The sequence below is a fragment of the Carcharodon carcharias genome, chromosome 1, assembly GCF_017639515.1.
Source record: "Carcharodon carcharias isolate sCarCar2 chromosome 1, sCarCar2.pri, whole genome shotgun sequence".
NCBI lineage: Eukaryota > Metazoa > Chordata > Chondrichthyes > Lamniformes > Lamnidae > Carcharodon > Carcharodon carcharias.
Window position 1 is genome coordinate 74161189 of NC_054467.1, and position 12277 is coordinate 74173465.

Genomic DNA, 12277 nt, shown 5'->3' on the forward strand with positions numbered 1-12277 from the left:
GGATAAAATCTTAGGGACTGCTTCACTGGAAATCCCAACCAAAGGTACGTACCGCTCGTAAGACATCAGAATAATAGGAAATGTAATTTTTCCTACATCCTTCCCCTGACTTGTTTGCCAGCCATCTTCACTGTCGTATCCTCCCCCAAATTATCAAGGGCTTTGATTCAGCCTGAGACACTACTTGGGGTGGGGATAGAGTCTGCAGCAAGGGAAAGAGCTCTGTAGCAATGTCCAAATATAGCGGTGCCATGAAAGCAAAGTACTGCTGGATGCTGGAAATCTAAAAATAAGAACAGGAAATGCTGGAAATACTCAGCAGATCAGACAGCATCTGTGGAGAGCAAATCAGCATTGATCTGACCCCGCATCAGACCAAATATATGGCTATTCTTTTCTTTTTGATGATCTGGGGGAAATTGTGACTGACGCATGACTTGATGTCAGAAAAACTGATAAGGGTCAAGAAAAGACACCTGGGTAAAATCAGGGTTCATATGAAAGTTAATCTTGCCTGCAGAATAAGCAAGAACAGGGAGCAAATGATGTCAGTTAGTGGGAGGTATTAGGATGTTCCAGACATGTTTTAGCTGCTTTCACATAGGTAAGAATGGAACCATGCAAGGGCAGTTCCAAGGAGCCGAACAATGAAGAGAAGCGGGAGGGGGGCCCTGGAAGACGGTGAACACCCCAAAAGTTATCTCGTGTACACAGACTCACAAAAAATGTAAAGTTGTCGCGCACATAAACAAATCACCTGCACACTCCAAAAACAATTAGAGGGTACAGCTGTACCAACTGCAGTGAATGATCACGGCAGTTAAGGTGGTATGATATACCATGGCCACAGTCACAGCAGATGCCATTCATGACTTTAGCTAGGTTAAATTAGGTTGAAACCAGAAGCTAAATTGGTTGGATTCAAAGAGATAGTTTAGGGACTAAGGGCTATGGGCTTGCATTGACAGCATATTTAATGAGGTTTGAAGATGGGCATCAGTTGGATGGGACATGTGGGTTTTTGTGAAGATGCTTGACAATGGTGGTTTTGAAAGGGAAAGAGAAGAAAAAGAGGAAAGTGAGCCATGAATAATGTTAGCTGGTATGGGGATCAGAAGGGAAGCTAAGTAGTAAAGGGCTGAGTACACTAGAGTGTGTGACAGACTGGATAGAGGTTGGGATTGAGGACAGAACAAAGGGAAGCAAGTTACAAAAGTATCCTTAACTTACAGGCTGCTCTTGCAGTAATAAACAGCTTAGATTAAGGAAGGTAACTCACAGCCAGATTTACTGAGTGATGATAGGGACAGTTGTATGCCAGATGTGATCAAATTTGCACACTTCTGCCATAAGGGAGTGAAGACTAAACAAGCTGTGTCTCTTTTCTCTAGAAAAGAAAAGGCTGAGGTCTTTAAAATTATGAAAGTGTTTGAAAGAGTAGACTTCAAGAGGTTACTTCCACTGGTGGGAAGCCCAAAAGTAAGGGTCATAAATATAAGGTCGTCACTAATAAATCCAATAAGGGATTCAGGAGAAACTCCTTCACCCAGAGAGAGGTTAGAATGTGGAAATTGCTACCACATGGAATAGTGGAGACAAATAGCAGAAATGTATTTAAGGGAAAGCTGGCTAAGTTTAGGAGGAGGAAAGAAATAGAAGGATATATTAATAGGGTTAAATGAAATAGAGTGTGAGGAGCTTTAAAAAAATTCATGCAGGTTGATCGATATAAAATCCACATTTTTGTCAGGTGGAAGATTTTGAAGAGAACTGTTTCTGAAACCACCTAAAGAAGTGAGTGATGTAGAAGGGAAGCTGTGGAAATTAACCAAATGTGGTTATGGATTGAGTGATGCATCGAGGGTATGGCATTTCTCGGTTAGGTCTGAAAGCAGGTTGTATACAGCTGAAAGTAGGTATCTTTATGATACACATTGATTATTTTCTATGGGCAGGTCCTGTGGAATTTGACCAATTTGTTATTGGTCAGGTAAAGGGGTTAGACATTGAGCAAAATAGGCCAGGAGTAACCTTGAATCAGCAATCAGATTTAGAAAGCGTTTAGAAATTGTATCCAGATAAATTGTGCCAGGCCCTCACAGTAATATGGTCATGCATCCAAAGAAGAAACAGAGCAGCTAAGATGATTGACTCAACTGTTAAATTGGCTACGTACTCAGACAAGACCCAACGCCAGGTATGACACACTGGAACTTAGTATTATAATCATACATGCTATAGTTGAGGAGGTTCTGAGGGAAAAGCATTTCAGAAATTTAATTCGGAGAAATGTGCATTCAAGTTTTCAGCCTTGAGTAACTGAAAGATACAAAGTTATTCCTTTTTAGTGTTGCTTCCCATGCCAATCTTCCAGATTCAAGTGCAGCTGGGTTTATCATATTCTTGGTGGGTGAAAACAGAAAATGTTGTCCCTGAGCCTGGTAAGCCAAGAAGATAAAAAGGGTGGTTAAAAGTACCCTAGCTACAGAAATGCTCATGTTGGTGAAAGCAATAGACATGGGATTATACCTATCTAAAATTCTGAAGGAAATCCCATTCAAGGGAACTCTGAGAAAGGATAACTTTCTCTTTAGGATAATATTCATTCGACAAAGAACGCCACTTAGAAAAGGTTGAGGATTGACACAGGAAGACAAGAAGACAAGAAATAGGAGCAGGAGTAGACCATGTGGCCCATCAATCCTGCTCCGCCATTCAATATGATAAGGCTGATCTTGGGCTTCAACTCCATTTTCCCCATACTCCTTAATTCACTGCAAGACCAAAAATCTGTCTATCCCAGCCTTAAATGTAATCAATAATGGAACATCCACAATCCAAAGATTCACATCCCTTTGAATGAAGTAATTTCTCCTCATCTCAGTTCTAAATGATTGGCCCCTTATCCTTAGACTGTGCCCTGTGTCTTAGACTCTCCAATCGGTGGAAACAATCTCTGTGTCTACGTTATCAAACACTGCAAAGAATTTTGTAAGTTTTAATGAGATTGCCTCTCATTCTTCTTAACTCCAGCAAATATAGGCCCAATTTACTTAATCTTTCATCACAGGACAACCTCCTCACTTCAGGGACCAACCTAGTGAACCTTCACTGTACTGCCTCCAATACAAGTATATCCTTTCCTAAATGTGGAGACCAAAACTGCATGCAGTAATCCAAATGTGGTCCCACCAAAACCCTGTACAACTGCAGCAAGACTTGTTTATTCTTGTACTCCAATCCCCTTACAATAAAGGCCAACATGCCATTTGCCTTTCTAACTGCTTGCTGCACCTGCATGCTAACTTTCTGTGTTTCTTGCACAAGCACACCCAAGTCTCTTTGAACATCAGCCCTTACAAGTTTCACACTTTTAAAAAAATATTATGCTTTTCTATTCTTACGACCAAAGTGAAAAACTTCACACTTCCCTACATTATACTCCATCTGCCATCTTGTTGCCCATTCGCCTAAACTGTTTATATTACTTTACAGTCTCTCTGTGTCCTCCCTACAAGCTTACCGACCCACCCAGATGGGTATCATCAACAAACTTGGATATCTTATTCTCTGTCTTTTTATCTAAGTCATTAATGAAGATTGTAAATAGCTGAGCCTCAGTACTGATCCTTGCGGCCAACTTAGATTGCTTGGCATAATTAGGAACAACCAAAATTTGTGTCATAGTTAATACAGTTTTCAAACTGTCAAATGCCTTCTGACACTCCTGTGTCCATTGAAACTTTTGTTCTTCTTTAATAGTTCAGTCAATGGAGCAACCACACTGCTAAAATTTGGTACAAATTTCCAATAAAACCCACTCACGCACAGAAATCTCAAAACTTCTCATTTTGCCGTAAGGCACGGGGAAATGCATGATAGCCTTGACTTTCACATCGCTCAGAGCCATCTTACCATGTCCAATGGTACGGCCTAGATACGTAACTTGCACTTTTGCAAGTTCACTTTTAACCAAGTTCACCACCAAATTAGCTTCTTGTAATTGAGTAAATAATTCTTCCGGATCTTGTATATGCTTCTCCCATGCCTGACTGAAAACTATCAAGCTGTCAAAATAAACAGCACAATTGCTCAGACCTGCAGTTACTTTGACAGTCTTTGAAATGTTGCAGGTGCATTTTTCATACCAAATGGCACGACTTTAAATTCAATAGTCCATCTGGCATGACAAAAGCTGATATTTCCTTTGCTCGCTCTGATAACGGTACCTGCCAATATCCGCTTAGCAAGCAAATCTTCATGATAAATTTTGATTGTCCCGCTTTTTCAATACAATCTTCCAACCATGGTATGGGATATGAATCTGCTTTTGTCACCACATTCACCTTTTGATAGTCCACACACAGTCTTTGTGTTCCATCCATTTTCGGTACCAGCACAGTAGGTGAACTCCAGTTATTGCAATTAAGCTCAACGATATCATCTTGAAGCATGAATTTGATTTCTTTCTGTACTTCTGATAACTTTGCCATGTTTAATCTATAAAGGTGTTGCCTTAGCAAAGAAGAAACTTCTATACATACATCATGTATAGCTAAATTTGTCCTCCCCAATTTATTTCCACAAATAAATTTGTGTGACTGCAATAGCTTCTCCAAATCACTTTGACACTTGGTCTGAAAGGTAACTCAACATTACATTTAAATTTTCAAGTAACCCCTCATTATCCAATTTGATTAGAGGAAAATCAATTTCAGAATCCTGCATTTCTACTTCTTTTTCGTTATCTACCACCACTAATACCTCCTTTTGGTCCTTTACCCGTCAAAATACGTTTTAAGCATATTTACATGACACACCCTCTGCTTCTTTCTTCTGTCTGGAGTACTTATTAAATAATTTACTTCACTCAGCTTCTTTTCAATCCTATAAGGCCCACTAAATCTTGCCTTTGATGAGTCACCCAGTGCTGGTAACTGAACTAATACCTTCTCCCCAGCAACAAAACTACAAGCTGTAGCTTGTCTGCCTTCATTTTCATCACTTGCTGTGGTATCTTTAAATGTTCCCAAGCCAACTCACATCCTCTGTCCAATCTCTCTCTCTGAAATTTGATACACGAGAGTAGTTTCTGAATTCTGACCCACAAATCTCTCATGAATCAATTTCAGCGGTCCTCTCACCTCATGATTAAAACCAGTCGATGCATTATGTCCCTAATAGCAAATAATTAGAATGGAATTCCCCTATCCCTATCCTGTGGATAATCCTGCCTATTCGCTTTCATCATAGTTTTTAGAGTTTGATGCCATCTTTCCAAAGCTCCTTATGACTCCGGATGATAAGCTGTTGACTTAAATTGTTTTATCCCGAAACTGTTCATTACTTCCTTAAACAGCTGTGACATGAAATTTGGAACCTGGTCTGATCGTATTTCTCTAGGTAAACCATATCTTGTAAAATAATTTAGTTAAATCTTCCACAATTTTCTTTGTTGTAATATTTCTCAAAGGTATTGCTTCAGGAAACCTGGTAGACACATCCATTATTGTCAGTTAAGTACTGATTTCCACTTTTACCCTTAGGGTGGGTTCCACACAATCAATCATGAACCTAGCAAAAGCTTCTTCAAATGCTAGAATGAGAATTAAAGGTGCTGGCTTAATCACTGATTGTGGTTTCCCTATTGCCTGACATGTGTGACATGTTCTACAGAATTTGACTACATCCCATGCAATCCAAGCCAATAAAAATGTTTTTGTGTTTTCGCCTGTGTCTTTCTAATTCCTAAATAACTCCCATTGGAATTTCATGAGCTATCCTCAGAATCTCATTTCTATATCCAAATAGTAGTACAATCTGATGCACCTCCCACCAGCTTTCATTTGCTGAAGAATGATAAGGCCTGAAATTTCTCATTAAAATATTTTCCCTTAAGGTAATAACATTCTGGAATACATTTTGCCTCTGTTTCTGAGTAAGCTGTCTGATCTAAATGTTTTATTTGCAAATCTTTTTTCTGTAAATCTACCAATTCCTTTGAGTTAAACACTTCAGCTGAATTGTCTTCTAGTCTTTCTTCTGACACAGTGTCAGCTAATTGGATTTGCACACCTTCTCTCTGCCTTTGAACTTCCTGTTCTTCTTATTTCAACCCATGAACCTGTGATCTCATTATCACACAATCTGGAAATAACCCAGGATGCTCTCTCTGCTACACTTCTGTTGAAAAGACTTCTACAGGCTGCTTAACTACCATTGGCATCACCCACATCTGTGATCCTGCTATATCATTACCCAAAATAAACTTAACCCCTGTAATGGTCAATTTTTCCACTACTCCAACAATCACCTCACCTGTTTTCCACTTACTTTTTAAATTTACCTTCCACGATTGAATGGGTTTAGCATCTCTATGAACCCCAATTATTATCCTGTGTTCCTGCAATATTCCTTCTGAACAAAAGATGTCACTATCCCACATCATGAAGGAGTGACTAGCCCCTGTGTCCCTTAAGATCTTAACATCTTTACCTACTCCACCTTGTACACATGAAAAGACATTTCCTTCACGCACAATATCTTTAAACAATTCTGGAACCTGCTGCTCAGAATTCTCATGGGTAAATTGTGAACACATTCCTATTTCTTTACCTATCACTGATTCTCCCTGTTTTACCTGTACACAAACCACTGATTCTTCCTGTGCCTGAACCTCAGAACCCACAGTACTTTTACTTCCAGTACTTATCTGAACCCCTATAATTCCAATAGATTTTCCCTGTAATTTCCAACACACAGATTTTGTATGTCCAACTTTATTACAATGAAAACACCTCAACGTTCGAGAATCACTTCTACCCTCAGCACCTTCCATTTTATTCTAAGAAAAAAACTCCCTGCAAATTTCCACCTACTCCTCTTCCCTGACTGTCTGTCTTCCTTTCACCTTCCCACTTTCTATCCTTTTCTGGTTTAAAAGGGTGACGGAAAAAAAGATTTAGCCCTATGAACTAATTCATAATCACCAGCTATCTCTGCTGCATGTCTTACCATTTCAACCCTCTGTTCCTCCACATGAGTTCTCACTACCGAGGGAATTGGATCTTTAAATTCTTCTAAAAGAACTGCTTCTCTAAGAGCTGCATAGGCTGTCTCTATCTTTCATACCCATATCCACCAGTCAAAATTACTTTGTTTTACTCTCTCAAACTCAGTATAAGTTTGCCGAGGCTGTTTTCTCATATTCCTAAACTTCTGCCTGTATGCCTCAGGAACCAATTCATATGCGTTCAAAATAGCCTTTTTTTTAGAACATCATAGTTCACCAACATTTCTTCTGACAGTTAAGCATAAACCTCATGTGCTCTACCCACCAACCTAGATCGTAACAACAGTGTCCAGGTTTCCTGCAGCCATTTCATCTATTTAGCTATCTTCTCAAATGAAATAAAGAATGATTCAACATCTCTTTCTTTAAACTTTGGAACAGCCTGTACAAATTTAAAAATCTCCACATTGGGTTCTGATCTGGAAATTAGTCCTTCCTCACCTTCAGGTGTCTTTTTTTTAACTGTCAGCATTTTAAGCTGGAATTCTCTCTCTTTTTCTCTTTCCTCCTTTTCTAACCTTGCCATTTCTAATTCCTTTTCCAATTTTATTTCTCTCTCCTGCCTTTCTGCCTGTTCCCTTTAAAATGCCCTTTCTCTTTCCTTTTCATTTCCTTCTGCCTCTAGTTCCAATTTTTTCATTTGCAACTGAATTTGAGCTGATTCCAATGACCCACCCCTTGGAGAAGTTGGTCTCTTGGGTATTCCTTCCAATTTCAAATGCTGTGCTATACCTTCAATTATGTCTTATTTCCTTACCCCTGCAGGTAATCCTAATTGTAACTTGTCTGCCAATTTCATTAATTTCATTAACAGACAAGTCTTAGCAATTGCCAAAGCCATATTGCAGTCTCACCACTTAAACAAAAACCTCACACCAACTCCTGTATTCAAAATGTTTTTTGTACTCGTAACCTTAAGATTCACCAACTCCAAACCAATCAAGGAATTTCAAATATATCCTGCAAATAGCCCCCAATTTTGTTATGGGCATAGCGGATGGTAAATGCCAAGCTGCTCAAATCCCAGGGGGAAACCTGAAACAGCTGCCACAACTGTTTTGCAATTTTTTATTTTTATTTTGAGATGCAGGCCTTGAATTCAGCAGTAATAAGTCTACCAAGTCTGAGGTTTTTTACAAAACTAAATTAAACATTTATTAATTGAAGTAAAGAGTTTAAGCGAACACATAGGTTACAAATTACTACCATATTAACTCCTAAATACTCTAATTAACCTGACTCCCAGTTATACCTCTGTTAAGGCAACCGTAAAACAAAACAGATTTCAACAAACTCAAGCAAAGCACACAATACCCTGGACAGTGATATTCACAGTGAATTTTCTTAGTTTCAGTTCCTGCAGACAGCAGCTTGATGCATAGAGGCTGGAGGCTTTTCACACTTGTGTTAGATCTTAGAAAGCCTTCCTCCTTATACCTCATCGACTTTATACATGTTTCTTATATTTTAATGTAAATTCCATTGTTCCAATATGTCTTTACAACTTTACTTTTTCCATAATATAAATCTTCCGTAGTATTCATATTATCAGTAGCCTTTGGAAAAGACTTAGCTTCATAGGGCTAGATGTAATGCCTCACCATCTCTTTGAAATTCAAAATACTCTGGTTTATCTAAAAATGCAAACATTCCTCACACCTCACATTCTAAAACTTCAGCCATGTTTACCTTTTTAGCATTTCAAATCTAGCTTCCCTTCTGATCGCTCAAAAGCTCCAGACTAATTGTCTGCAATTCAATTAAATTCCCTACACAAACATAGCCACAAAGAAACAAATCCAAACCCCACTATTAACCTACCTTTACAATACATCGCAATCATATTATGAAAATGATTATATTTTCATCACAACTGGCAGTCTCTGAGAAGATTCTGCAGGCTGGACTCACAGACCAATGGGAAGGGGGCCCATATTGATCCTGATGCAAGGATATTCTCAAAGGTGATAAAATTCCACCCAGTGTTTCAAGTCACTGATTTGTCGTCAGAACTGAAAAAGGTTAACAGGTTTTAAGCAAATACAGAGATGGGAATGGAGGGAAGAGAAAGAAAGAACAAAAGGTAAGGTCTGTGATAGGGTGGAATGCAGGAGAGATTAAATGGTAGAAGATGGTGCAAAGCAAAAGGGGGTGATAATCAGACAAGTATCAAAATAAACAATGGATTTATTATAAGTTAATGTGGCATCCTGATTATGTCACTATCTTCATATGTCTTGACTGCAGGAATGGTCTACTTGAACTGGTGGATAGGCTATGGCCCTAAAATTCTGCAGTCCTACTGGTTTCCCTCTGTAAATCTGGTAGTACACTGGTGAAAGCCCCAAGGAGAAAGGGGAAACCTGGCTACGTTTCATCGAGTTTCCACTTCCACCTGCCCCGTATGAAGAAAATAACTGGCCTGAAGCAGGCCAGCACCAGGGGCGGGCAGTCCTAAAGCCAGGAGCTCCCACTGCCAAACCTCAGCCAGGCCTCACCATTTTAGTGCTGGATATACATTAAGAGAGATGAGGCATAACCATTTCCATGGGTGAATGCAATTTCCACTAGTGGCAGGAGGTCTGAATCCTTGAAGACCGCATTAAAATAAATAATTTCCTGGATCAAGCCACTCATTTACAGGTCAATCTGAGCTGGGGAAACATGGGTTACTCCTTTCTCACACATAGGCAACCGCCTCTCGTTTCCTGACATGTGGACAGATAAGTGCCAAAGAAGATAGATGAGCGACTATTCTGTCCACCAGTACCAAGCAAATAAAGGTATGAGCATAAAAATCTTGGTGAGGGTCATGGGGCAAGATTCTGATACAACCATTAAGATCACAGCCCATGCAATTTCAAACAATTTGTGATTTTAATATTTCATCTTGCATTCAGAAATGGTTGTTCTGTTATTGGGCAATAAGCAGATACCTCTTTTTAAATCTGCACAAAAGATTATGCTTAACCATTTAAGGGGATGTCTGATAAGAGAGGGCTGAGAGTTCTCTAATACTAATACAATGTGCTTTGAGGGTACCAGTTAATGTTATATTTGTTTGAGAGCTGAACTTGATGGTATTATCATGTTCACTTGGGTTAGTCCATCAGTACATCTATGATGTTGTAATATGCACTATAAGACATTTGTTTTTAAGACCTGGCTGTTGCATTCTTTTAATTTCAGGTGGGGTTCCTTTTATTCTGACTGGTGAGATGTTTGATCATGCCTGTCGGCCTTCTGCATTCATGATTGGTGGCACAGTGCTCTGGCTTTCTAACTTTTCCGTTGGACTTCTTTTTCCTTTTATCCAGGTATGGTTTAAATTTAAGCAAACTATAGAGCAACATAAATTTGGAGAAGTAAATTAAAACCAGCATTACAATCCTAGAAAAGAATCTTGCAATATTTAAAGAACTGGATGGTAAGACACACTGGAGTTTGAACCACTGCTTTTATAAAACCAGTCCAGCCGTTCCCTTTTATTCCTATAGCACCACCTAAACTTTTCATGGAATCATGCAGACCACAAGGAGGTCACTCAGCTCATCTGTGCTGGGTCTTTGAAAAAGCTGTTCAATTAGTACCCCCCCCCCCCCACCCCACCGCCACTCATTCCCATTAACTCTGCATGTTTTACCTTTTAAGGCATTTTCCTTTTGAAAGTTATTATTAAATCTGCTGTCACCACTATTTCAGGCAGTGCATTCTAGATCATAGTCATCTGTTCTGCAAAAAAAATTTCTCACCTCTCACTGATTCTCTTGCCAATTATCCTAAACCTCTTAGTAATGACCAAAAAGAGCTAGAGTGCAGCCATCAGTTGATACTTCTGCGTTAGTTAAATTTCATTCAAATGAATAGTCAAACCGAGTTGAGTGACAGGAATGATCCCTGATTCACTTTGATTTCGCAAATCACGTGCATGTAAGCAGTTGGGGCACAATAATTGGCCCCAGCGTCTCTAAAGTACTGAGAGGGAAAAATACAGACTTTCAACTCTTGTTCCCATCCAGTGAATTTTTCTGGAAAATGCATCAATGTGGGTGTCAGGTATGGATCTGATCAAAATTAGAGGTGAAAGCCTCCATTGTTGAATAGCCTGCCTGTACTCATTTTCTAGACTCACACATAAAGAATACCCGCCTGGATGAGGATGCATACAGTGACCAGACTTTTAGAACTATATTCTGTTACAACCAGGTAAGGACAGGTGCAAGGATTCCTCCTTTTTTTCCCACTCATCGATTGATCTTAATCGGATTTTTTGAAATTTGTAATGATGAATGTGCCAGTTCAGTGTATGTACTTAACTATTTATGTGCTGATTACAAATAAGTCAGTCCAACAGACTTTCTCAAATTTAAACAAGGGGTTAGTTGTTATTGTGCTAAAAACCCACTTAGCTAAAGATATCAAAAATTACAGGTAAACACACATCCCATCCATTGCAACACACACACACATACACATGCAAAGTTACAAGTTACAAACTAGAGGAGGTTCATTTTTGGCCAAATTAAATTTCAATAATAAAAGGCAAAGATATAAAGAGTTCACTGATTACGAGCCTTTCACTGTTGTTTGTGGCAAAGGCAGTTCTGAAAGCAGTAGTTCTTGGTTTTTTTTCTCCTGGAAATGCTGCTTTGGAATTTGTAATAAAGGACTTTAGTTTCTGTCACGTAGTGACTGGCCATTGATAAGCGATGGAAGTAATCGATAGTCTATGTATGTTAACAAAAGAGTTTCCACCTCCCATGGTCAAAACCATTGACATACAATAGAGGCAGATAGTGGCCTTTAACACTTCCCTTGTAAATAATCAGTTTTGTGAGTTCTCCTTTGCTACCTGGCAGTCCTGGAGACAGAAAGTCTGAGGCCTTATTGTCTTTCTTGTTTTGGGATAACTCATGACAAGGGCAGGGCAGGATGTGGTTTAGCATGTTCATTGTAATCCACTTTTAGAAGCTTCCAGAAGCTTGACAAAGCTTGCAGTTCCAAATGTCAGGTGACCTGCAGCAGCCATCTTAAGTCAGTGTCTTTGTTTTAACCGTTGAAACTGCCTTTTAAAAAAAGTTCCATATGTGAATCCAGCAAATGAAATTTAATATTTGACATCAACACACCTCTGTAACAATTCCAATGTAAATTAGGAAAGGCTCTTGACCACAGGGGTTTCCCCATGACCTGCTGTAAATTCAG

At 39.1% G+C, this 12277-nt stretch overlaps 1 protein-coding gene across 1 annotated transcript in view; it reads left to right on the top strand.

Moving 5' to 3' along the window:
- slc2a9l2 (solute carrier family 2 member 9, like 2) overlaps positions 1-12277 on the top strand; it is a 492038-nt gene that overhangs the window by 435532 nt on the left and 44229 nt on the right. The window contains exon 12 of the mRNA XM_041191251.1: positions 10262-10389. Within this exon, the coding sequence (XP_041047185.1) occupies positions 10262-10389 (128 nt within the window). The remainder of the gene's footprint in view (positions 1-10261; positions 10390-12277) is intronic.